General features: G+C 36.8%; 2 protein-coding genes across 4 annotated transcripts in view; both read left to right on the top strand.

Annotated features, from left to right (window-relative positions):
• The window catches only part of LOC306848635 (synaptic plasticity regulator PANTS-like), an 806,624-nt gene that overhangs the window by 86,526 nt on the left and 694,560 nt on the right, over positions 1-25,538 (top strand). The window lies entirely within an intron of this gene.
• On the top strand, positions 1,316-24,420 carry LOC306848333 (tissue-type plasminogen activator-like). Of its 3 annotated transcripts, none has more exons than XM_079382813.1 (15): positions 1,316-1,434; positions 10,673-10,763; positions 10,854-10,896; positions 12,109-12,243; positions 12,831-12,941; positions 15,203-15,377; positions 16,012-16,103; positions 16,177-16,351; positions 17,455-17,540; positions 19,553-19,609; positions 19,725-19,932; positions 20,751-20,887; positions 21,672-21,812; positions 22,784-22,932; positions 23,261-24,420. In XM_079382813.1, the coding sequence occupies exons 2-15, from the start codon at positions 10,701-10,703 to the stop codon at positions 23,420-23,422; spliced, it is 1,734 nt and encodes a 577-aa protein (XP_079238939.1). In that variant the 5' UTR covers positions 1,316-1,434; positions 10,673-10,700; the 3' UTR covers positions 23,423-24,420. The 3 variants fall into 3 exon arrangements, with proteins under 3 accessions (XP_079238939.1, XP_079238941.1, XP_079238940.1); XM_079382815.1 differs by lacking the exon at positions 1,316-1,434 and adding an exon at positions 8,137-8,276 and having other exon boundaries at positions 23,261-24,351; XM_079382814.1 differs by lacking the exon at positions 1,316-1,434 and adding an exon at positions 8,609-9,193 and having other exon boundaries at positions 23,261-24,358.

Below are 25,538 nucleotides of genomic sequence, written 5' to 3' on the forward strand. Positions count from 1 at the left end.
AGGCAAAGCAGCTGGCAATATTGTATCTAAAAGATAATTTAGGTGTTTATTGTGTAAAAAAAATAATATCTCACAATCACGCTGTCACTTTGTCAATAGGAGCTGTCATCGCTAGTTAACCTGAGCCTCTTTTTAACTAACTTTTCCTTTCTCAGCTCTTATCACCTCCACACCCGGGGAAAACCAGACCAAAACCAAAACCAATACTTTATAGAACCCGCCTGGGTCCATGACGGAAGTTAGGATGTCACAATGAATTTCCCCTCAAAACACACACGGACCAGAATATATACGGCCACATAATAGTGGAATGAGCTACTAAATACACCAGGGGTTAGTGGTTAACAGCACAGGCGCCCGAGGTCATTTAGTCTTCTAATTTGTTGTCTTAATTGTCTGCACAGTCTTTATGAACATTCTAATGGATTAACAGATGCACAATTAGACAGCCGGAAAATAGGAAGCAGGAATATTTTCTTGTTTTCTGCAAATAAAGCGTCATGTAATTATTAGAACCAACTTTTAAGTAAGTTTACTTTTCTTTTTTATTTTGATGTATGACATTTATAGTTCTCCTCAGTTGCACATACACTGTAAAAATGATTTAAGTTATAGAAGCAAGTTTTACAAGAAGTCTTTTTACTTTAAATACTACTTTAACTACTTTTCAGAGCAGGCGTAGTTCTCATTATAATATATGTTTCAGTAAGTAATGTCACAAAACTTTTTGCCTTCAACACTTAAATCTTAAATCACTTTTTGTCTGATATTTTTTGTTTTTTACAGAAGCCCGTTTCCAACACGGAATAAAACACTAAAGGAGCCGACTTTTTATCTCATAGTTTAATTCTGAGGGGAAATAAACAGAATTGTCAGTTTATATCTTTTTTTTTAAAATTATTTTTAGAATTGGTAGAAAAAAGGAAGAATGTCGAGAGATAAACGCAGAATTCTGATTCCGAGTTCACATCTCAACAATTCTGAGTTTAGCATATAGAAGTATTTCGCAATTTCCTTTTTTATAAAAAAATAGGATTTTTTAGCCAATTTTTGTCTTACAATTAGCATATGTTTCTCAGTTTTTTTATCATGCAATTTCGGGTTATATCTCTCCATTCTCATTTTTTCTCTTCAACGTCAAAAAGTCGTGATTACCATGATATTTCTTTACAATAACTGACACTGTCTAATAATGCACCGCCATGCGTACATGTTACGTGCCCAAATAGCGTAGTATTACATCACTGACTCACTGATCTCACACACTTATCACTCCGCCCCGCATCAGCATCATCACCTCCGGGATAAATACCCTGAGATTCAGGAGCTCAGACACAGAGACAGGAGCAGACACGGAGAGACGCGTTAGTTTGGATTTAGACGCATTAACGCGCACTGGAGAGGAAGAGGGCTACAGCGCACTTGTTTCGAGAGGTGAGACGCGAGCACGCGCTTTATTTCACGCTTAGACATGTTTCGCTTTATGTGTTTGAGTTTAGAACAGGGCTGTGGTTCACAACAAACAGACAGCAGCATTTTGGGGCATCATAAGCGCGTTCCGAGCCGGCACAACTGATGCAGGAAACTCACCGATGATGCCCAAAAATAATGGGATTTGAGACACCACCGAGTATGCATTTTCTACGAAACTGCATAGTGTATATATATATATAGCCTATATATATTGACTTGATATATATATATATAAGGATCAGATTTTTGTTTACCTATCATTTTTACAGTGCATAGCGTAACATATAGATAATATTTTGCTATAATCAAAATTGAGCATTTATTAGCCTATATAAAACCTTACGTACAAGTATAATAGTATAAAACTGGGATTTGAGACACTTCTAAAGAGTTATGTATATATTTTACTTACATAGACTACAAACTTATGTAGCATTTGAAAAAGATGTATAATGCACTGTAAACTTATGTACATGCACAGTTGTTTCCTTAAGCAGCTATTTAGACCAGATTCTTAAAGTTACTTATTTTATACTTGTGATTGTTGTGAAGGACCAGACTGGGTTGGATCCATTTGCAGCTTTTATTAAGAATGGTCAAACAGGCAGAGTCAAATACCAGCAAACAGAGCAATAGAGGCAAGGCAGAGACAGAGTCGAGAGTCAGGCAGAGAGTCGAGGCAGGCAGCAAGAATCAGAGTCCACTAAACAATCCGGGTCGGGGCAGGTAGAGAACAATAAGCAAGGTAAACAGTCCAAGGTCGAGAGGTATAAATCAAACATAATTTAAACGGTAATAACGCTCAGTAGTGACAGCCGGGGCAAATCAAGACGTCGCAGGGAAGTGGTGTGTGTGAGTGGCTTATATGTGTGTGTGTAAATGAGATGCAGGTGTAGAGTGCAATCAGTCCCAGGTAAGAGGCACGATGGGAAATTGAGTTCAAATGAGAGAGTTAATACTCGGGAGATGGATCCCTCTGGTGGTGCGAGGGAGGCGGTGCAGGAACCTCCTCTGTAACAGAGCCCTCCCCTTGCGAGCGGCTCCTGACGCGAGGAGGCAAGTGATGCCGGGGTCTTCCTCGAGGTCGAGGGGCCGGCTTCTCCGGGTGGGTCCGGTGAAATTCCTCAGTGAGTGTGGGGTCTAGGATATCCCCTGAGTTGATCCAGGACCGCTCCTCCGGACCGAACCCCTCCCAGTCAACCAGGTACTGGAGTGTACCCCCCCAGCATCTGGAGTCGAGTAGCTCGTGAACACGATACGCCTCCTCGCCGTCAATCAGGATGGGCGGGGGGGTCTGGGGTACAGTTCCATCCTCCGTCACTCCTCTCGGACCACCAGCAGGTTTCAGGAGAGAAACATGGAATGTGGAAGAAATGCGATAATTAGTGGGCAGTTCCAATCGAAATGATACAGGAGAAATTTGGCTAATAATTTTGAATGGACCAACATACCTGGGACTGAGCTTTTTGCAAGGGAGTCTGAGTCGTAGATCCTTGGTGGAGTGCCAAACCCACTGGCCGGGGGCATACTCAGGAGCGGGGCGACGATGGCGGTTGGCTTGATGCTCTTGACGTCTGACTGCGTGAAGTAGGTGGATATGAGCACGATCCCAAACTGCTTCACTGTTCTGCAGCCATTCTGTTACTGAAGGCAAGTCAGTGGGCTTGCCAGACCAGGGGAATAGTGGTGGTTGAAAACCCAGGACACATTTGAAGGGAGTCATTCCTGTAGCGGGTTTGGTAAGGGAATTTTGTGCGTACTCAGCCCAAAACAAATATCTGCTCCATTCAGATTGCTGCTGTTGACAGTATGCACGAAGGAATCGAATTACCTCTTGGTTTAAACGTTCAGTTTGCCCATTGGATTGTGAATGATACCCGGATGTGAGGCTGATATTTACGTTGAGGTGTCTGAAGAAAGCAGTCCATACCCTGGAAGTGAATTGTGGTCCTCGGTCTGATACGATATCCTCAGGTAAGCCATAGAATCGGAACACATGATTGCAGAGCAGTTCGGCTGTCTCAAAAGACGTGGGAAGCTTGGGTAAAGGGATCAGACGGCAGGCCTTGGAGAATCGGTCGACGATGGTGAGTATAGTGGTGTTACCTTGTAAGTTGGGCAGATCTGTTAATAGACCAGCTGGTAGTTGTCTGGGGGATTTGGAGGCGTTGCAGTTGATGAAGTTCCGAACGAACGTGGTTGTGTCTGTTAACAGGGTAGGCCACCAGAAGCGGTTTCTGAGGAGCTGTGTCGTGGCCGTGATTCCGGGATGACCTGAGCTGGGTGTTGTGTGTACCTGAGTGATGAGATGTTGACGAAGAGTTTCTGGAACATAAGTGAGGTTGGCTGGACATTCGGCAGGAGGTGGTTCCTGAAGATTCAATTGCTCGATTTCTGTCATGATATCCCACTGTACCTGGGCCACAAGCAGATTCTCAGGGATAATGTTTTCGGATGTAGATGTGTGAATTGACTCCTCTGTTTTTGGCGGGAGAGAGCATCAGCTTTAGTGTTCTTGGAACCTGGTCTGTATGTCACCGAGAAGCGAAATCTCGTGAAGAACAAGGCCCATCTGGCCTGACGAGGATTTAGGCGTTTGGCAGAACGGAGATATTCAAGATTCTTGTGGTCTGTAAAAACAATGAATGGATGCGTTGATCCCTCCAGCCAGTGTCACCACTCTTCGAGAGCCATTTTCATGGCTAGAAGTTTGCGGTTTCCTACATCATAGTTGCGTTCATCTGCCGTCAGTTTCCGGGAGAAGAAAGCGCATGGATACATTTTGGCCGGTTGTCCATAACGTTGCGACAGCACTGCGCCTACACCTGTGTTGGAGGCGTTGACCTCTACGATGAATTGCCGTTCGGGATCTGGGTGTCGTAGAATGGGGGCCGAAGTGAATCTGGTCTTCAATTCGTTGAAGGCCTGACGTGACTCTGTGGACCAACTAAGACGGGCTGTGTGGCGTTTAGTCATGGCGGTTAAAGGAGAGGCAATGACACTAAAGTTCCTAATGAAACGTCTGTAGAAATTAGCGAAACCCAGGAAACGTTGTAGTTCCTTGACTGTTTGAGGTAGAGGCCAATCCAAGACCGCGCTGACCTTCTTCTCATCCATGGCTACCCCCTCTTGGCTGATCACGTATCCCAGAAATGACGTGCTTGTCTGATGAAATTCACACTTTTCAGCTTTGGCATAGAGTTGGTGTTGGATGAGACGTTTCAAAACTGACCGGACGTGGTGAATGTGTTCTTCCATGGTGTTTGAGTAGATCAAGATGTCATCGATGTACACGATTACCCATCTATCTAGCATGTCTCTGAAGATGTCGTTCATGAAGGATTGGAATACTGAAGGACTGTTGGCTAGGCCGAAGGGCATAACTAAGTACTCGTAGTGCCCGCTAATGGTCGAGAATGCGGTCTTCCATTCATCACCCTCTCGAATGCGAATCAGGTTATAAGCGTTGCGCAGGTCTAACTTTGTATAATACTTAGCCCGACGAAGCTGTTCTAAGGCGGCTGGAACTAAAGGCAATGGGTATCGAAATTTGACAGTGATGTCGTTCAGGCCGCGATAATCAATACATAGCCGCAGGCCTCCATCTTTTTTCTTAACGAAGAAGAAACCGGCAGATGCTGGAGAGGTTGACGGTCTAATGAATCCTTTGGCTAATTCCTCTTCAATGTAGTGTTTCATAGCTTCGGATTCAGGCTGAGACAGAGGGAAGATTCTTCCCTTTGGAGGTGTGGAACTGAGTAGTTGTGATGCTTTTCTCTTGCTGAAGGCTTCGATGTAGTCAGAGTACTCAGTAGGCACGTTTAATTTATCAGGATCTGGAACAGAGGAGTCAGGGGTATAACGGTGAGGTCAGGAAATTTTAGACAGACACTGACTTTGACAGGTGGAGTCCCATTGGATGATCTGGCCCTCTCTCCAGGAGATGTGGGGGTTGTGGGTTCGCAGCCAGGGTAGTCCAAGAAATAGTGAGTGATTGGGTGACTGGATGACATAAAATTGGATGGTTTCCGAATGCAAGGTTCCAATACGTAATGTAACTTCTTCAGTGAGTCTGAGAATTTTTCCCTCTCCGAGGGGTCGGCTGTCTAATGCCTCCACTGTCAAAGGGAAGTTACAGGGAATTAGTTTAAGCTTGCATTGGGAGGCAAATTCGCTTGAAATAAAGTTCCCAGCTGCCCCGGAATCTAGAAAAGCTGTGGTAGAGATTACTTGATCTTGGACAACTAACTGAGCAGGCAATTTCAAACAGGACATAGAGGTTATATTCTTGGCTTGAACACTCACCACCTGAGATTTTGGCGATGGACGAGTTGGACAAGAAATCTTCATATGTCCTGGTTGGCCACAATAAAGACACAAATGATCTTGCATACGGCGCTCACGTTCTTCAGGAGTGAGGTGCGTGACTCCTAGTTGCATGGGTTCATGAATGGTGGCAGTTTCATAAGAATAGTGGGGCGTGGCTTGGGTCGAGCGTCGTGAACTGATTAAGTTATCAATCTGAATGGCGAGATCGATGAATTCATTCAAACTTTTCCCCTCATCCCGGCATGCCAGTTCGGATTGCAATTCCGTGGTTAATCCTTTTCGAAACAGAAGTTTCAGAGTGTCCTCTACCCAGGTGGTTTGAGCAGCGAGAGTGCGGAAAGAGAGAGCAAACTCGGCGGCCGATCTTCTTCCTTGAGAGAGAGTTAATAATTGCTCACCGGCGTCTCCCTTTTCGGTGGGTTGTTCGAACACTTCACGAAACTGCTGTAGGAAAGCCTCAAAGGTGGGAAATGAGGACCCATCCGTCCTCTAGACTGCTGTAGCCCACTCCAACGCTTTCTCGGTGAGTAATGAACAAACAAGAGCTATACGGCTTGATTCTGAGGGGTATAATGACAGCTGCTGGCTGACGAAGAGTGAACATTGCAGTAGGAAACCTTTGCATTTAGTGGGAGTTCCGTCGAACCTTTCTGGGAAAGCGAGTCGAGGGCTGACTGGAGAGGTTGCAGTAGGCGGGGGGGTTACTCGGAGCTGGTGATTGAGCGGCTGTGGCGTTGGTTGCTGGCAAACGGAGGCTTAGCAATGCCTGAACAAGTTCCTCTGTTAAGGTTGTCAGTCGCTGCAACTGATGTTGATGCAATGCCAACTGTGAGGCTTGGGCAGATAATTCGGTGGACAATTGCATGAGATCTGCTGGATCTCTTGCTGGCGAAGTCTTCTGTTGTGAAGGACCAGACTGGGTTGCATCCATTTGCAGCTTTTATTAAGAATGGTCAAACAGGCAGAGTCAAATACCAGCAAACAGAGCAATAGAGGCAAGGCAGAGACAGAGTCGAGAGTCAGGCAGAGAGTTGAGGCAGGTAGCAAGAATCAGAGTCCACTAAACAATCCGGGTCGGGGCAGGTAGAGAACAATCAGCAAGGTAAACAGTCCAAGGTCGAGAGGTATAAATCAAACACGGGTAATAACGCTCAGTAGTGACAGCCGGGGCAAATCAAGACTTCGCAGGGAAGTTGTGTGTGTTAGTGGCTTATATGTGTGTGTGTGTAAATGAGATGCAGGTGTAGAGTGCAATCAGTCCAAGGTAAGAGGCATGATGGGAAATTGAGTTCAAATGAGAGAGTTAATACTCGGGAGACGGATCCCTCTGGTGATGCGAGGGAGGCGGTGCAGGAACCTCCTCTGTAACAGTGATGTCATGTTGATTCAGACATTTAATAATATAAATATTGACATGTTATGTATTATATATCATTAAAGTAAAATCTAGTATGTTTATGTTATAGATCTAGTATAATAGTATAAAAATGATTGTGCGGGTAAGATGACTTTCAGTCAAAATTTTTATACATTGTAAAATTTGTAAATGTGGAGTTGTATTTGTACCTGATTTAAGATTGTGAAATTGGTTTATGATGGTGCAGCTCAGATTGATGTGGTTTGGCTTGAATAAAACATGTTACTTTAGCTTTTAACCACAAGGAGCACTTTGTATTTTCACACTATATATATAAAATGCATATAGAGTTAGAGTGGTCAGCCTGATGGATCTGTGCTTGAGATCTGCATACTCTAGTACTGCAGTCATCAGGCGTTCATCCAGCTCTTATACAGTACTCAGACTATAATTCATGTCGGCTCCTTCAGGCTCACGTGATGTTGATGCTCAGGAATTCATTATTCCCTTAACACTCTGCTGTGTGTAAATCCTCTCTTATCTGCAGAAGTACGAAACAGCATGCTTGTACCGGTATTGCACATCTAAAAACGTCATTCGCATGGGAGATACCGGGTGTCAGACACACTTTAAGACTGCTCCTAATCTAAAAAGGGGTTGCAAAACTAACCTACCAGACCGGAATGAGTACAAACCGCCTCTGGCTCTTATTAAGATCAGGTTTATGGTGTACGTTTTTCAGTTGGCTCACAGTCAGCACATTTACAGCACGCTCTAATGCATGAGCTCTGTGATTTACAGACACACTGCTGTCTTGGAGGCTCTTTGTTGGTTTAAGTCAGATTCCTCAAAGGCTGCTCATAACTCGGCAGGTCTGCTTATGCTGACGTTAACATGTTACTTGTTTTTGCTTCAAATTGCAGGCAGCTCCTCTTATCCTGCGCTCGTTCAGCCCTCGTATTTATCGAGTGCTTACAGATGGACAGATGCAGGACAGATAGACAGACTCGTAATGAGACATGTTTGAGGTTGAAGGAGTTTGCAGTCAAAAATTCTTGAAATCTTGGTTGAAGTTTGAGGAGAAAATACACAAGTCTGAGGTTGAATAACTTTGAAGGTAGATATACTCTTAAGTTCAAGTTCAAGTTCACTTTATTTATATAGCACATTTAAAACAGCCACGAGACTGACCAAAGTGCTTCACAAAAGATACAGCATCATAAAAGTAATTAAAACAAGCAAACAGATTAAAACAAAGAACCCAAAATAAAACAGTATCAGAAAAATTATAATAGGCAGGAATAAAACCTAATAAGCCAATGAAAACAGATGGGTTTTTAACAGAGACTTAAAAATGGTCAAGCTCGGGGCCATTCGAATTTCCACTGGCAGGTCATTCCAGAGACGAGGACCAATTACAGAGAAGGCACGGTCACCTCTACGTTTAAGGTTGAGGTTGAAGTTTACAGACAAAAATACTCAAGTTTGAAGACGTTTTAATGCAAACAAAAACTCATAAATTTGAGGTTGAGGTAGTATGAAGACTGGAATACTCTGAAGTTTGAACTTCAAGATGTTTGAAGACAAAAATACCTTATTATGTTTGAGGTCCAAAATGGTCAAATTTGAGATTGGAGAACTTGGAAGACAGAAATACTCTTAAAATTGAGGTAAAAGTTCATAGACTCTTAAGTTTGTGACTGAAGAAGCTTGATGACAAAATACTCAAGTTTGAGGATGAAGAAGTTTGAAGATAGAAATACTCATAAGTTTGAAGTTGAAGAAGGTTGTAGACAAAATACTCTTGAGTTGAGGTTGTTGCCAGTCTGCGGTTTTGTATGCATGTGACTCAGAAAGAGAGAGTTCATACTGACTCACGAGAGCTGCTGCACATTGTAAATGAGGTCAAATATTAAGGACACCAAGAGAGAAAGAACGGAAGGGAAGGCAGTTAAGAGGGGGAAAGAAAGAGAGAAAGAAAAGCGGGTGAGGTTTTACAGCAGTGCCATTCTGCAGACGCTCGGCTCGCATCAGGTCAGACAGATCCGCTTGTGTTGTTTCTCTTGAGTCTTTGTGTGTGTGTGTGTGTGTGTGTGTATGTTGTGGAGGGGCTTATGTCTCATGGGTGTGTATGTGTTTTCTGTCTCTCGTGTCAGCTGGCTCCATATGTTTCCTGCACAACATGCTCCCTGTAACGTCTCACGCCCGTAATGAACATGCAACTAACCGCTGCATTATACTGCACGAGTGCTCACTTTATGTGCATGTGTTTTTGTGTTTGCATTTAACTTAATGCCAGATGTGTTTATTCTGACAAATAAACAGATGCAAGTGAGTCAGCCATTGGCATACAGTGATCTTGGAAGAATTAGGGAAGAGAAATGTTTGAGTTTATATTAAGATCTCTGACTTTTCATCTCAGACTTTGGTATCTTGGCAAATGCGAGCACAGTTTGAGACATTATTGGGATATATAGCGAAACATTAGAAGAGATGCATGTGAGATTACTGGGGGATTTTTCTTCTATGAAAGCAGTTGCGATTTCATAGAAATGTTATTCTGTTATTCACTCCTCAGGGATTTTCCAACTTTAAGTCAGTGATGACTGAGTAATAATTGTTAAAAACGTATAACCGTTGCACTGAGGAATGCTGGATAAACTGGTTAGGTCGTAATCTAGTTTAGTTCGTAATCTATTGCATTTTTGAGATTTTGCCCTTGAAATATTGAATAAAAAATATATTTTTGGACATTAGTTTTTCTGTAAATGTTGTATTTAAATCCAAACATATATTACTGTTAATTTTTTTTTTCATATACATTTTTTTATTGCCTGGTGATCCTCACAGACATTGTGTGCCTCAAAATGCTTCCTTGTTTTCTCAAGTCACACAGAAATACTGGATCATCATCTGTGTGTACAAGGCACTGCAGTCAACAGGAAGACCCATCAATTTCCTGTCCAGCTTCCTCAAACACACACACACACACACTCACACACACACACACACAAGTGGCTAGAAAGTCTAAGTATATTGTGTATGTATGTGTGTGCGATGTAATGGTTCATGACTAATTTATTTTCAGGAGAAACTGTTTTCTCTGTTTTGTGGTCCTTGTTAACGTCTCTGTTCCACACGGGACGCTCACAATGTCAGACAAAAGAAAAACAGATCATGAAGCCATTAAACCCTTTCTTTATTTAGACTAAAAATGCCCACACATTACCACAAAACTTTGTTTCAAAGTGGAAACAGATTGTCATTGCATTTCTGCTGATGCCATGACACATTTTTGTGTAATAAGAGCCAGTTTTATGTTAGTATCACTTTATAGTTTTTATTTTTCCTTTTGAAGTTTTAAAGATATAGTTCTTTTTGTCATTTTTAATATTTAAAAAATATATATTTGTATTACTTTTATTTCATTTTCCCCCCATTAATATATATAAAATGCAACGTTTGTAATAACATTTTAATATGAAATGTGTAACACACCTTTCTGTTTTGCAGGAGTTTACAGAGAAACCTTCAGGTCAACATGAATTTATTACTAAACCTGCTGTTGCTGCTTTTTGCGCTATGCTGTGCTGCAGATCCCAAAGTAAGTGTGTGTGTGTGTGTGTGTGTTGGTGAAAGAGAGAGATGTTAATGCATGATATCTGGATTGAACAACATTCTGCATCTCTGACAGGTGCTGAATATCAGACAGAAGAGAGGCACTCGTACATATAGAGGTGAGTTTTATTCTGACCTCTCAACTTCATCTCTGGCTTTGATGCATGTATTGCATGTTATTATTGCACGATTATTGTGTTAATTTCCTCTATGCATGCAATACAACAGAGGCATATTCACATGGCCAGCAAAACACTTCTGCTGGTGTAACACATCCATCCACAGATAGATAGATAGATAGATAGATAGATAGATAGATAGATAGATAGATAGATAGATAGATAAAAAAAGACCCTTTGAGTCTTCCTTGACAGTACATATGATTCAAAATGATTAGGGTTGGAGCTTTTCTTAGCGCAATTAGCGGTAGAGTTCAGTTTGGTCGTATTTGATCGAAAATATTTTTGATGAAAATATTATTTTCACCATAAATAGTCATTAGTAAGTATACTTATGACAGGTTTGCTAATCGAGATTCATTCTAGTGAATCAATTTATAAGTGGCACTGAAAAGTCCAATTCATTGTAGTGATTCGGTTCGTTTGAACTGTTTATGTAAATGAACAGTTTTAGAATTGATTCGAATCCCACCGTGTTTTTAAATCGTTATATGTAAATTAAGATGTTTTGTTATTGTTATTTCTTTTGATACTGTTCCATACTATTAACCTAACTGATTTATTCATATGGCTCTTGATTAAATCTTTACATTAATTCAATCATTATATATTAATTTTACTTATAATTTGACTCATATGACTGCCAAAAGTTTTTTTTTTTAATTGATTAAAAATGCAATGTTTTTGTTTTCAAGATGGTAACTGTAATAGTAAGCTGTATAATGTAAACAAATGCTATCAATCATATCCTCAGTATGTTGTTGTTGTCTATTAGAGGGCGCTGTGTACACAGGAAAAACACACGTCACACATGCATTTACATTTACATTTAGTCATTTGGCAGACGCTTTTATCCAAAGCGACTTACAATTGGGGAATACAAAAAGCGATTCATCTTGAAGAGGCAGTCAGACAGAGGAAGTGCTCGTAACACCAAGTCTCAGTCATTGAGGACAAACACATCAAAACTGTGTCTTCTGCTCAAAACACTGTCTTTCATTCCAGGACGAAGCACCTTTTGTTCTTTGTTTGTTTCTGTCCTCTCTGTTCTGCCCCAGTCTGATGTGAAGGAGTAGGCTTGAGTCATTTAATTTGCATCTATCCCTGACCACAACCATTATGTCTTAATTTCCATGTAATTTTGTGTGTCAGACGCTTGTGTGGACGCTAATTCGGCCACGGTCAGAGACATTGGAGCGACGTGGCTGCGATGGAAGGGTCAGAAAGTTGAATTCTGCCGCTGTGCCGTTCGAGCAAGAGTACGCTGTCATGAGATACCGGTGACCAGTGAGTGATCACACACTCTACCATAAACATTTGTATAATAGACTAACATTTTTTAAAGAAAAAGGACCATTTACTCTTTTATTTATAAAATAATGAGCGCATATAAAGTACACAATGTGTTTCCCTTTATGTGTGTGTGTGTTTCTGTCCACTGGATGAAACACAGCAGTTCTACAGCACCACCTGTTTTAGTTCAAATCATTTCAATTTGAGTGTAGAGTCACACAGAGCGTCTCCTCCCCGTGAGTCACCCTCTCAAGCAGATCCAAGCTATATTCTCATCCTGCGGTCACGGAAAAAATCACTGGAATTAAAAACGTGATTTTGAATTATGCCACACTACACAACCACTTGACCACAATTTATAGATTCTTATGTTGTAAAAGTTGTTATATTTCTAAATATAAAATGATGTAATCATTATGCAAAACCACTGTACACCCAATTAATTACGAATATTTTGGAAAGACCAAAAATGTTCGTAGCACACTTAGAATAGCATTTCTATGCAATAAAATAAATGTCATTTATTAAACTCAGAAATAGTCTGCAATGGACACCCAGATGTTTATTGTTCTGTTTTTCAGAATGTTTTGTGTCGAAGTGTTATAATGGAGGGACGTGTAAAGAAGCCGTTTACTCCAGTGACTTCATTTGCCAGTGTCCGCCCGGGTTTACAGGCACTCAGTGTGAAATCAGTAAGTCACCAGCAGTTGACCTTGTAGCAAACACTGCTATTTATCACTGGTTTTTAGTTATACTAATTTTACTTATTTATAATTTAGTTTTTGTTTTGTGTTATTACTTGCTAGTAAAATCAATATTACTTACTATTTTTCTAGAACTAGTATAACTAGTATAAATTACTAACTTATTTTAGGATCATTACTTGCTAGTAAAATTAGTGTAATTAGTATAACTTACTATTTTTAGTATCAGTAGTTGCTAGTAAAATTATTGTAACTAGTACACTAACTAACAGTAACTACACTTACTGTTGTTAATAGTATTAGTTGCTAGTAAAACTTGTATAATTTAATATTATTAGAATTATTAGTTGCTAGTAAAATTACCGCAATTAGTATAACATACTAGTTTTAGTAGTATTATTTGCCAGTATAACTTACTTTTTTTTAGCATTAGTACTATTTTTAGTACTATTATGTGCTAGTAAATTAGTATACCTAGTGTAACTTATACTTTTTAGTATTATAAGTTAGTATAATTAGTAAGTAAACTAGTATAACTTACTAACTTATAACTTTTTTAGTATCATTAGTTTCTTATACATGTAGTGTAATTAGTATAGCTTATTAGGTATTAGTATCATTACTTGGTAGAATAATTAGTATAACTAGTAAAACGTACACATTTTTGTATTATTAGTTGGTAGAATGATTAGCATAACTAGTATAACTTACTATTTTTAGTATTATTAGTTGGTAGAATAATTAGCATAACTAGTATAACTTACTATTTTTAGTATTATTAGTTGGTAGAATGATTAGCATAACTAGTATAACTTACTATTTTTAGTATTATTAGTTGGTAGAATGATTAGCATAACTAGTATAACTTACTATTTTTAGTATTATTAGTTGGTAGAATGATTAGCATAACTAGTATAACTTACTCTTTTTTTGTATTATTAGTTGGTAGAATGATTAGCATAACTAGTATAACTTACAATTTTTTGTGTTATTAGTTGGTAGAATGATTAGCATAACTAGTATAACTTACTTTTTTAGTATTATTAGTTGGTAGAATGATTAGCATAACTAGTATAACTTACTATTTTTAGTATTATTAGTTGGTAGAATAATTAGCATAACTAGTATAACTTACTATTTTTAGTATTATTAGTTGGTAGAATGATTAGCATAACTAGTATAACTTACTATTTTTAGTATTATTAGTTGGTAGAATGATTAGCATAACTAGTATAACTTACTCTTTTTTTGTATTATTAGTTGGTAGAATGATTAGCATAACTATTATAACTTACTATTTTTTGTGTTATTAGTTGGTAGAATGATTAGCATAACTAGTATAACTTACTTTTTTAGTATTATTAGTTGGTAGAATGATTAGCATAACTAGTATAACTTACTATTTTTAGTATTATTAGTTGGTAGAATGATTAGCATAACTAGTATAACTTACTATTTTTAGTATTATTAGTTGGTAGAATGATTAGCATAACTAGTATAACTTACTCTTTTTTTGTATTATTAGTTGGTAGAATGATTAGCATAACTAGTATAACTTACTATTTTTAGTATTATTAGTTGGTAGAATGATTAGCATAACTAGTATAACTTACTCTTTTTTTGTATTATTAGTTGGTAGAATGATTAGCATAACTAGTATAACTTACTATTTTTTGTATTATTAGTTGGTAGAATGATTAGCATAACTAGTATAACTTACTCTTTTTTTGTATTATTAGTTGGTAGAATGATTAGCATAACTAGTATAACTTACTATTTTTTGTATTATTAGTTGGTAGAATAATTAGCATAACTAGTATAACTTACTATTTTTAGTATTATTAGTTGGTAGAATGATTAGCATAACTAGTATAACTTACTATTTTTAGTATTATTAGTTGGTAGAATGATTAGCATAACTAGTATAACTTACTCTTTTTTTGTATTATTAGTTGGTAGAATGATTAGCATAACTAGTATAACTTACTATTTTTTGTATTATTAGTTGGTAGAATGATTAGCATAACTAGTATAACTTACTTTTTTAGTATTATTAGTTGGTAGTATAATTAGCATAACTAGTATAACTTACTCTTTTAGTATTATTAGTTGCTATCACCCTCATTAAGATTCTCTTTGGGCTTTACACACATTTAAATAATTCAACAAAACATGCAAAAATTGCTAATTGATAACACAAACATTAATAAGTCTAATTTTGAGGTTGTGTTTTCTTGCGTTTCTCTCAGACACAACTGAGCGATGTTCGAGAGGTCAGGGGTCAGGTTACCGTGGCACCTGGAGCATGAGTGTGTCAGGACTGGAGTGTATTAACTGGAATTCTAGCTCACTCCGAGGGAAGAAGTTCACAGCCAGGAGACCGGAGGCAAACACATTGGGACTGGGAAATCACAACTACTGCAGGTGCACACACACTTCCTCCAGCCTTCATGAAATTAATGCATGAAGTTAAACACTGGTGTCATATTGCCCTTCCGTGCAATTTGAAAATTAATTTCACCATGCTTTTAAACCAAAAAATGTGACCCTGGACCACAAAACCAGTCATTTTTCCGAAATTGAGATTTATGCATCATCTGAAAGTTGTATAAATCAGCTTTCCATTGATGTATGGTTTGTTAGGATAGAACAATATTTGGCCGAGATGCAACTATTTGAAAATCTGGAATCTGAGGGTACAAAAAAATTTAAATACTGAGAAAATTGCCTTTAAAGTTGTTCAAATGAAGTTCTTAGCTATGCATATTACAAATCAAAAATTAAGTTTTAATATATTTACAGTAGGAAATTTACAAAATATCTTTATGGAACATGATCTTTACTTAATATCCTAATGATTTTTGGCATAAAAGAAAAATCAATAATTTTGACCCATACAGTGTATTTTTGGCTATTGCTACAAATATACCCCAGAGACTTAAGACTGCTTTTGTGCTCCAGGGTCACATATGATTTTTGCTTTCATGCATTTAGCTGCATTGTGTTGTTTGTGATTATATTAAAAATAATCATGTTTGGGTTGTGCTTTATTCGTCAGGAATCCAGATGGAGATGCTAAACCCTGGTGTTACGTTTATAAAAAGGCTCAGCTCTCATGGGAGTTCTGCTCTTTACCGACCTGCGCAATCGGTACAAACACTCAACACACACAGACATGCATATCCATATCCATATAGTGTGTACTAATGTCGTGTTGTTTCAGACCCCTATCTAGAGTGCGCACGAGGATCCGGTCAGACCTACAGAGGGACGAAAGCCGTCACCCGCAGCGGTTTGAAGTGTCTGTCATGGGACTCACCTGCAGTGTCTCGAAAGATCTACAACGCATGGAGGTCCGACGCCAGAGAGATCGGCATCGGCAGCCACAACTTCTGCAGGTTCAGTGAATTATACATTGAATTAAATTAGAAATGCGTTAACATTAACTAGCTCCAGCTTTCACTACTGCTTTAGCCCCTGTAATGCCAGGATGTGTTTCTTTATCATTTTGACACGTTGTGATCCCGTTGATCATTTCTTAAAACTTCAACACACTTTAAAAAAAAAAAAAACTTTATTAAATTTCTTTGCATAAGAAACTGCATTTTCATTGTTAATCAAACTCAAACTAAATCTAAAAAAAAAATATATATATATTTTTGTAAGAGAAATAAATACTAAAATAAATAATAGCAAATTATAACACATTAAAATAAAAAACCTAAGCAGGGCTTAATACATATTGCAAGTAATTTACAAAGTTTTAAGGCATTTTTTTCAGCTGCTTTAAGGATTGAAATGATAAATTCATTTTTAAATGCCACAACTTTAAAAATACACTTTTGTGTAAATAAAACAAATGTACACTATTCTAAATTAAATCTATTTAAATAATCACTATTTAAATCTATTCTAATTCTATTTGATCTATCTGTCTTTTTTTTTTAAAAACACACACACTTGACTCTCTATCAATTGCATATTTATTCTCTAACTGCTACCTTTCATTGAAAAACTAACACTAGCTTTCTTTTTTCTATTCTATCTACTTGCTTCTTTAAAAAACAAACAAACAAACAAACACTAGGTTCCTTTTTTCTATATTCTATCGACTCGTTTTCTTTAAAAAAACCCTTTGCTATGTGTACTGCGTTAGGCTAACTGAGGCTTGTCATAGCACTTGTTGCTGTTTTGTTGGTTTTGATTGCTTCTAATGTCCTCATTTCTAAGTCGCTTTGGATAAGTGTCTGTTAAATGACTAAATGTAAATGTAAAACTTACATATAATCAAAATATTATTACACAAAAAAGCCTTTGTTTTGCATAAAATCACCATATATATGCATCTATATCAAAGTACCATTACTGTATCAAGAAACCAGTCACAACATTGCTTTAACCATAGAGTGTGGTAAAAACACTGTAAAGTCTCATCCTCAATCTTCCTACAGCGTCAGAAATCAGGTCTCTGTCTCTAACTCTGGCTGTTTTCCCCTCACAGGAACCCAGACGGGGACCTCGGCCCCTGGTGTCACGTCTATAAAGGGTCTCGGTTGACCTGGGAGCTCTGTGACGTCCCTAAGTGCCGTAAGTCTGCACTGCTGCCATGACAACTGATCAATATAATACACTGATACGCTTCACTGTTTAGTCCTGGAGTTAGTGAAGGCTTCTCCAAACAAGGGTTTTGCATTTGAATAATCTCCACCATTTTTGTGGACAGACGTTTACAGCATTTTGGAAGTATTCCATCAAATAAAAGCTTGTTGTTTTTTATGTCATAGAGATTATTAATAAATAGATAGATAGATAGATAGATAGATAGATAGACAGACAGACAGACAGACAGACAGACAGACAGACAGACAGATAGATAGATAGACAGACAGACAGACAGACAGATAGATAGATAGACAGACAGACAGACAGACAGACAGATAGATGATAGATAGATAGATAGACAGACAGACAGACAGACAGACAGACAGACAGACAGACAGACAGACAGATAGATAGATAGACAGACAGACAGATAGACAGATAGAACGATAGATAGACAGACAGATAGACAGATAGATGATAGATAGATAGATAGATAGATAGACAGACAGACAGACAGACAGACAGATAGATAGATAGACAGACAGACAGACAGACAGACAGACAGACAGACAGATAGATAGATAGATAGATAGATAGATAGATAGATAGATAGATAGATAGATAGATAGATAGAACGATAGATAGACAGACAGATAGACAGATAGATGATAGATAGATAGATAGATAGATAGATAGATAGATAGATAGATAGATAGATAGATAGATAGATAGATAGATAGATAGATAGATAGATAGATAGATAGAACGATAGATAGACAGACAGATAGACAGATAGATGATAGATAGATAGATAGATAGATAGATAGATAGATAGACAGACAGACAGACAGATAGACAGACAGACAGACAGACAGACAGATAGATAGATAGATAGATAGATAGATAGATAGATAGATAGATAGATAGATAGATAGATAGATAGATAGACAGATAGATAGACAGATAGATGATAGATAGATAGATAGATAGATAGATAGACAGACAGACAGACAGACAGACAGACAGACAGATAGATAAATAGATAGATAGATAGATAGACAGACAGACAGACAGACAGACAGACAGACAGACAGACAGATAGATAGATAGATAGACAGACAGACAGACAGACAGACAGACAGACAGACAGACAGACAGACAGACAGACAGACAGACAGACAGACAGACAGACAGACAGATAGATAGATAGACAGACAGACAGACAGACAGACAGACAGGCAGACAGATAGATAGATGATAGATAGATGATAGATAGATAGATAGATAGATAGACAGACAGATAGATAGATAGATAGATATTTTAGTAAGTTTGTAGTGTTTTTATCATTTCTATTAGTTATTGTTATTTTAATATGTCAGTAGTTTTTATTTTTATTTTGGTTTGAGTTATTTTAGTACTATATTTCTGTTCGTTAAACTAAATGAAAATGAGAAATGTTGCTTTGACAATTTTTAAATGTCTGTATTTATTTCAAGCAATGCAAATGTTTTTAATGTTTTAGATAACGATGATAACCTTGTCAGCTATATTTAAAGCCGTAAAATGTTTGAAAGTGAAGAATTTAAGACAGTATTAATTTTGCAGTACAATTGTAATTTACCACAGGAATATATTTGTTAATTTTATAATTAGTTAATCATAATAATAACAATAATTATAATTATTATTAATGTTTTGACTAATTAATAAAAATCTGTGAATAAATAACACAAAATTAAATAAACAGATAATAAAGATACAAATATTTATTATTGTTGTCATGCTTTAACTAACAATAATAATAATAATAATAATAATAATAATTATTATTATGTTACTTGTATCTATTTTGTAATTATTATTAAATTGAATTAGGTTCCTAAAATAGCTGAGTGAATGTAATGTGGACTCAATATGCTGTTAATCATTTAAATCATTTATTTGTCTAAATCTTGTGTGTGGTGCTTTTCTAACAATATTTGTCTTGGTTCCACAGAGAGGAAAACAATCACCACACTCGGACCACGAGCCCCGATAACCACCAACAATCAAGGTGAGACAGTGAAAGATAACGAGACTTTTATATTTTATAAAGAAAACGAGTAGTGTTTTCTCTGGCATATGAGACTCTAGGGTGATCTGATCTCTGAGTGATTTCTCACGCTCAGGTTCCTGCGGACAGCGGGTTGAAGCTCCTTCAAACTCTCTGCCCATGTTCAGGATTCGTGGAGGTCAGGTCAGCGATATCAGAGAGCAGCCGTGGCAGGCCGCCATCAACGTCTATCTGCCACGCGGCAAATCATACAACTTCCTCTGCGGCGGCGTCCTCATCGACTCCTGCTGGATCCTCACCGCCGCTCACTGCTTCCACCAGAGGTGTGTGTGTGTGTAAAATTAATAGAATTCATAAATTAAATGTCCCCAAAAGGATAGTAAAATCTGATTTTTTTTTACAAGGGATTTTTTTAAATTAAAAATAGTAAAAATGTAAGAAACTGGATTTCTGTAAGGGGTAGGTTTAGGGTTAGCGGATGGAAAATATTGTTTGGTCAGTATAAAAGTAATAGAAGTCTATGGAAAGTCCCCACACTTCATAAAAACAAATGTGTGTGTGTCAGTTTCGTTTCCTACTTAATATATTACATTAAAGACAGATTAACTTGAGATGCAAATGTAAATGAATGACAAACAATAACAAATATAATATCTATAGGATATATGAAAGCTTCCCTTTTAACTAAGTTGATTTTTTTCAAATCCCATTTGCAGATGTTTGTTCTTGTTTTAAACACTTGATAAATTTGTTTCTTTGTTTTTTTGTATTCAAGTCTTAAGCTTTTTTTCTTTTATAAATATTAATTAATTAAAATTAAATTAAAATTAATTAAAAGTAATGGGAACCAGTTGAAAATGTATTTTTGTGTGTTTAAAGTGTTGCTAATGCAACTCATTGTGTAAATATTTACATTTAGAGAACATATTGACTACTTGTGTTTCCTTCTGTTTAGTCCTTAAATATTCTTTTCTTGGTCTTCAGTTTACCTTCATAAAACCTGCACAAACCCTATAATGGGAAAAATTGAATTTATTGAGTTTTAAAGATAATAATTTAACAAGATCTTGCATTTTTAAAACTGTATGTATTTATTATTATTCGTATTTTTAATAATTTGTCTTCTGTAATCTGAGTTTAGATTTGATGAGAATCGTCTTCGAGTGGTTCTGGGTCGAACCTTCAGGCTTCAGAACTCCAGCAGCGAGCAGATCTTTGATGTGGAGAAATACTGGATCCACGAGCAGTACGACGACGAGACGTATGACAATGATATCGGTGAGACTCACACACTGCTCTAGAATCCATTCTACACTCTTACACATAAACCAGATCCTAGCGATTATTAAGATCATCAGCTCACAGTCCGCTGGTGGCAGGGCCACTGTTATTATATTTGATGTATATTTGTTATTTATCTAAATATACACTGTTGTTCAAAAGTTTGGGGTTAGTAGGGTTTTTAAGTCTCTTCTGCTCACCATTCTTTGATTAAAAATGCAGTAAAAATAGCAAAATATTATTAGAAGTATTATTAGAAAATCACTGTTTTCTATGTGAATCTACTGTATGTTAATATGTCATTTATTCTTGTGATCAAAGCTGTATTTTCAGCATCATTACTCCAGTCGTCACTGTCACATGATCCTTCAGAAATTATTCTAATACGCTGCTCAATAAAGTATTGTCAATGTCGGAAACATTTGTGCTACATGTTATTTTTCAGGTTTCTTTGATGAATAGAACGTTAAAAAGAACTTCATTTATTTAAAATAGAAATCTTTTGTAACATTGTAAATGTCTTTATTGTCACTTTTGATGAATTTAATGCATCCTTAATTAATAAATATGTGTGTGCTTATTTAATATTATAATTTAGACTTTAGAAAAACAATCTATTGACTAATCTTAAAAGAGGTTTTGATATTGTTTGTGTTTATGAAATGCACGTAATAATAGAGTATATTAGCTTGTTCTGTAATTTGGTCGTATCAGTATTTATAAGGTTTTAAATGTGATTTGAGTTGTGAGTGATTTCCTGTCTTGTTCCTCATGTCTTCAGCTCTGCTCAAGTTAAAGAGTGAGGTCGGGATCTGTGCCATTCACTCTCCAGAAGTCCTGCCGGCATGTTTACCAGAACCTAACCTGGTTTTACCGGATTGGACGGAGTGTGAGATCTCTGGTTACGGGAAAGAGGAAGAGTGTAAGATGTGCTACCGTTACAGATCTCACTGCAAAAAGAAAAAAAAACTGTTTTTTTTTGTTTGTTTGTTACATTTTTTTTTTTTATTAAACTTTTTAGACTTGTTGTTGATCTTAAACTCCTTCAAAGAAGATACATTTACATGAGAAGCAACACTGCACAAGAAATTAAGACTTGTTTTAATTTTAATTGCAAGTGTATTTTGTCTTACCGCACTGATAAATCATTACTGACACTCTATCCTCCAATTTGATACTATTAAGTGCTTTAACACAATCTGTATGGTTAAAAGCGCTATATAAATAACTAAAGGTACATTTATTTTTTATTTTTCACATGCTTTAAAAATGAGTGAAAGCATCTGCTGGTGCTGTAAAAAAAAAATTCTAATAATAAAATCTAAAAAATCTACCAATGCAGCAAGATACAATTCTATTTTAAGAGTAAGTGAAAATAATAAAACATTAGAATAAAGTAAGAATAAAATGGTAAGAATAAAACATTTTAAAAATAAGTGAAAGCATCAGCCAGTAAAAAAATAAATGAATAAATAAAATCTGCCAGGGCAGTAAACAATAAAATAAAAAAAAAACATTTTAAAAATAAGTGAAAATCTACCAGTACAGTAAGACAAAAATTAAAAAGTGAATATAATCTGCCAGTGCAGTAAAAAAAAAAAATTTTTTAAACATTTGAAAAAATAAAGCAAAAATGCTTACAGTGCAGCCAGATTAAAAACTTGTCTATGAAAATCAGTCTTAATATTTGTATTATTAATACCAGTATTAATATGCAGTGTTGCTTAAGTAAACTTACATTGTTTGAAGGATTTTAAGGTATTTTAACTGAAAAACTAGATACAAACACTCATTAAGATTTTTTGCAGTGCTTCTTGATAGTCCAAATAACACTGAAGTGACTGAAGAACTGTATGATAATTTTTAGTTTTCTTCTGTCGTTGTCTCTCTCAGTTTCTCCGTATTACTCAGAGCGAATTAAGCGTGGTCTGGTGCGCTTGTGGCCGCAGGAACAGTGTGTCTCGGAGAAGCTGGCCGGCCGTCTGGTGACCCCAAACATGCTGTGTGCCGGAGACACGCGCAACCTGGACGACGCTTGCAAGGTAACCAGACGTTCAGCTTCGGTTTGCATTACCAGTGTTGGGGAATGTTACTTTTAAAAGTAATGCATACTCCCTGAAAAATAACTAATTATGTTACTCAGTAACTTTTTATGGAAAGTAATGCATTGCTTTACTTATGAGTTACTTTTTAAATCTCAGCAGGGCTTGCTTGTTTGTTTTTAATATAAAAAAGTTCTTCTTTTACAAATGTAAAAGCCCTTTCACACCAAAAGTGAAATTAATCTTACTTTAAAAATGACTTGTTTTACTTTACTCGCGTTACCCCCAACGCGTGTTGATTGATGGGTTTCTCCCGGTCGTTCTTCAGGGGGATTCCGGCGGTCCTCTGGTGTGTCCCAAAAACGGCAGGATGACTCTGATGGGTTTGATCAGCTGGGGCGACGGCTGCGGGAAGAAAGACACCCCTGGCGTTTACACGCGTGTCACAAACTACACAAACTGGATCTCCAGCAAGATGAGAGCCAACTGAGACGCATACCAACAGCATTTGCACAAAATACAGTGACTGTCGGGTACAGAAAATAAGGTGATGGGGAAAACACCTCGCATTCACCGGCCTTCATGCCTACTGGACTCTACATTTGACCTGCTCTGTGGGTTTGAGTGGCATTTTAAGAGGAGACGTGGGAATACGACAGATGCTGCGGGTCGGTCATTGTAGATCATGTTGCACATGGGATGAGAAATCAGACTCTTTTTAATTTACAACACACAACGTGGCCTTCAATTTGCAAAAGGACAACATGAGAAATGCATGATAATGAGTGAACTATTAAAAGTACTTTGTTTTAAAATGATAATGGATTTAGAGGCACTTTTGCTTTGCTTTTAAATAGTGAAGATGTGAGTGGCACTTTTGAATGTTATGTGATGCTTTATAATGCTTGTTAAATCTTAATTATTTTTAACACTAAACATCTGCTGGGTCAGAGAGACGTTCGTTTTGGTGGTCAGTGTTGCTGCGTTGATCCAAACACATTCATTTGACTGTATTTAATACGACTTGTTTGACTGCAAAATGTCTTTAGCAAACCAGATCTAATATTATTACAGACTTTAGATGTTGGGATGCATAAAAAGTTAATATTTAACTATTTAACATCTTTTATACACTTTTATACACATGAGCAGCTAGTGCTAAATTATTGTTTTTATACGGTAAATGCTTGTACGTTATTTTCGCCTGACATTTTATAAAACGTGAAATGGAAACTGTTCTTTGTCTTCTGTATGAAAATATTTATTTCGGATTCAGAAGATTTTTTTTTTTCAGCAAGTGTTTTGTGAAATCACGCTGTCTAATTTAGTCAAACTGGATAATGGGTGAGTGATTTCAGGAAAAACTGCGAAACAGTTACAAAATAAAAGTCATTTCAGAGACTTCAGGAGTCTTGAAGCAAAAGCTAATTTCCTTGTGTTTATTTCTTTTAAATTTAAACATATGGAAGCCTGTTTCCACTTCTGCATAAAAAAAATTCAAAAAGTAACTGTGACTGATTTTTATCTAATAATTCTTATTTTATTCTTGCAATTCCGAGCTTACATCTTGTAATTCAGATTTTTTTCTCTTCTTTGCATGATACAAACTCACAATTCTGACCTTTATTTCTCAGAATTGTGACATATTCCCCTTTTCACAGACAAGGCTTAAGTCTAGTCCTAGACTAAAATGTAAGTCTGAGCTGTTTCAGCTGAAATAAACTTGCACTGACTGATCTTAAAATATATCAGTGCCTTTGATTTGTCTCAAGATGCACCCCAGTAATGTTTTTTTTTTCTAAGCACGTTTATAAAAACTGCTTAAATGTAATTGAATTATAATCTAATCCTGGCTAAATCTAAGCCCCGTCTGTGAAACTGAGCCATAAACTCGAAGTTGCAAGTTATAAAGTCAGTATTGCGTGATATAATATCGCAGTTCTGAGAAATAAAGTCAAAATTGTGAGATATAAACTCACAATTCTGTCTTTATAATGCAATTGCGAGTTTGTCACAATTCTGAGAAATGAAGTCATACATAAAGTTGCAAGTTATAAAGCCAGTATTGCATGATATAAACTCACAATTGTGAGAAAAAAATAAGAACTGCAAGTTTATATTATATTAAAAGCTACAATTGCAAGATTTAAATTCGCAATTGCGAGGAAAAAAAGTCAGATTTATGAGAAAAAAGTCACAATTGCTTGATATAAACTCACAATTGTGAGAAAAAAATACTTTTTTCCTTGCAGTTGCAAGATTGTATCCCGCTAGTCTGACTTTAATTCTGATATTAACTCATCATTGTGAGTTATTAAGTCAGAATTACAAGATGTAATCTGAATTGTTAGATAAAAAGTCAGTCACAATTACTTTTTTCATTTTTTATTCAGTGGCAGAAATGGGTTTCCATAAAAACATGCTCTCTAAGTCTGGAAAAAACGACCTAAAAAATCAGAACTAATTAAAACCGTAGGTGATTAAAAATCAAGCAATGACGACATTATTTTATAAAGCCGTCTCACACTGGTGTCTGGTCCTGATGAAGCAGTCTGGTATAAAATAAGACTTTCTTCTGATAGTTGAATGGGTTTCAGGACAGTGGA

This window comes from Barbus barbus (genome assembly GCF_936440315.1).
Source record: "Barbus barbus genome assembly, chromosome: 28".
Lineage (NCBI taxonomy): Eukaryota > Metazoa > Chordata > Actinopteri > Cypriniformes > Cyprinidae > Barbus > Barbus barbus.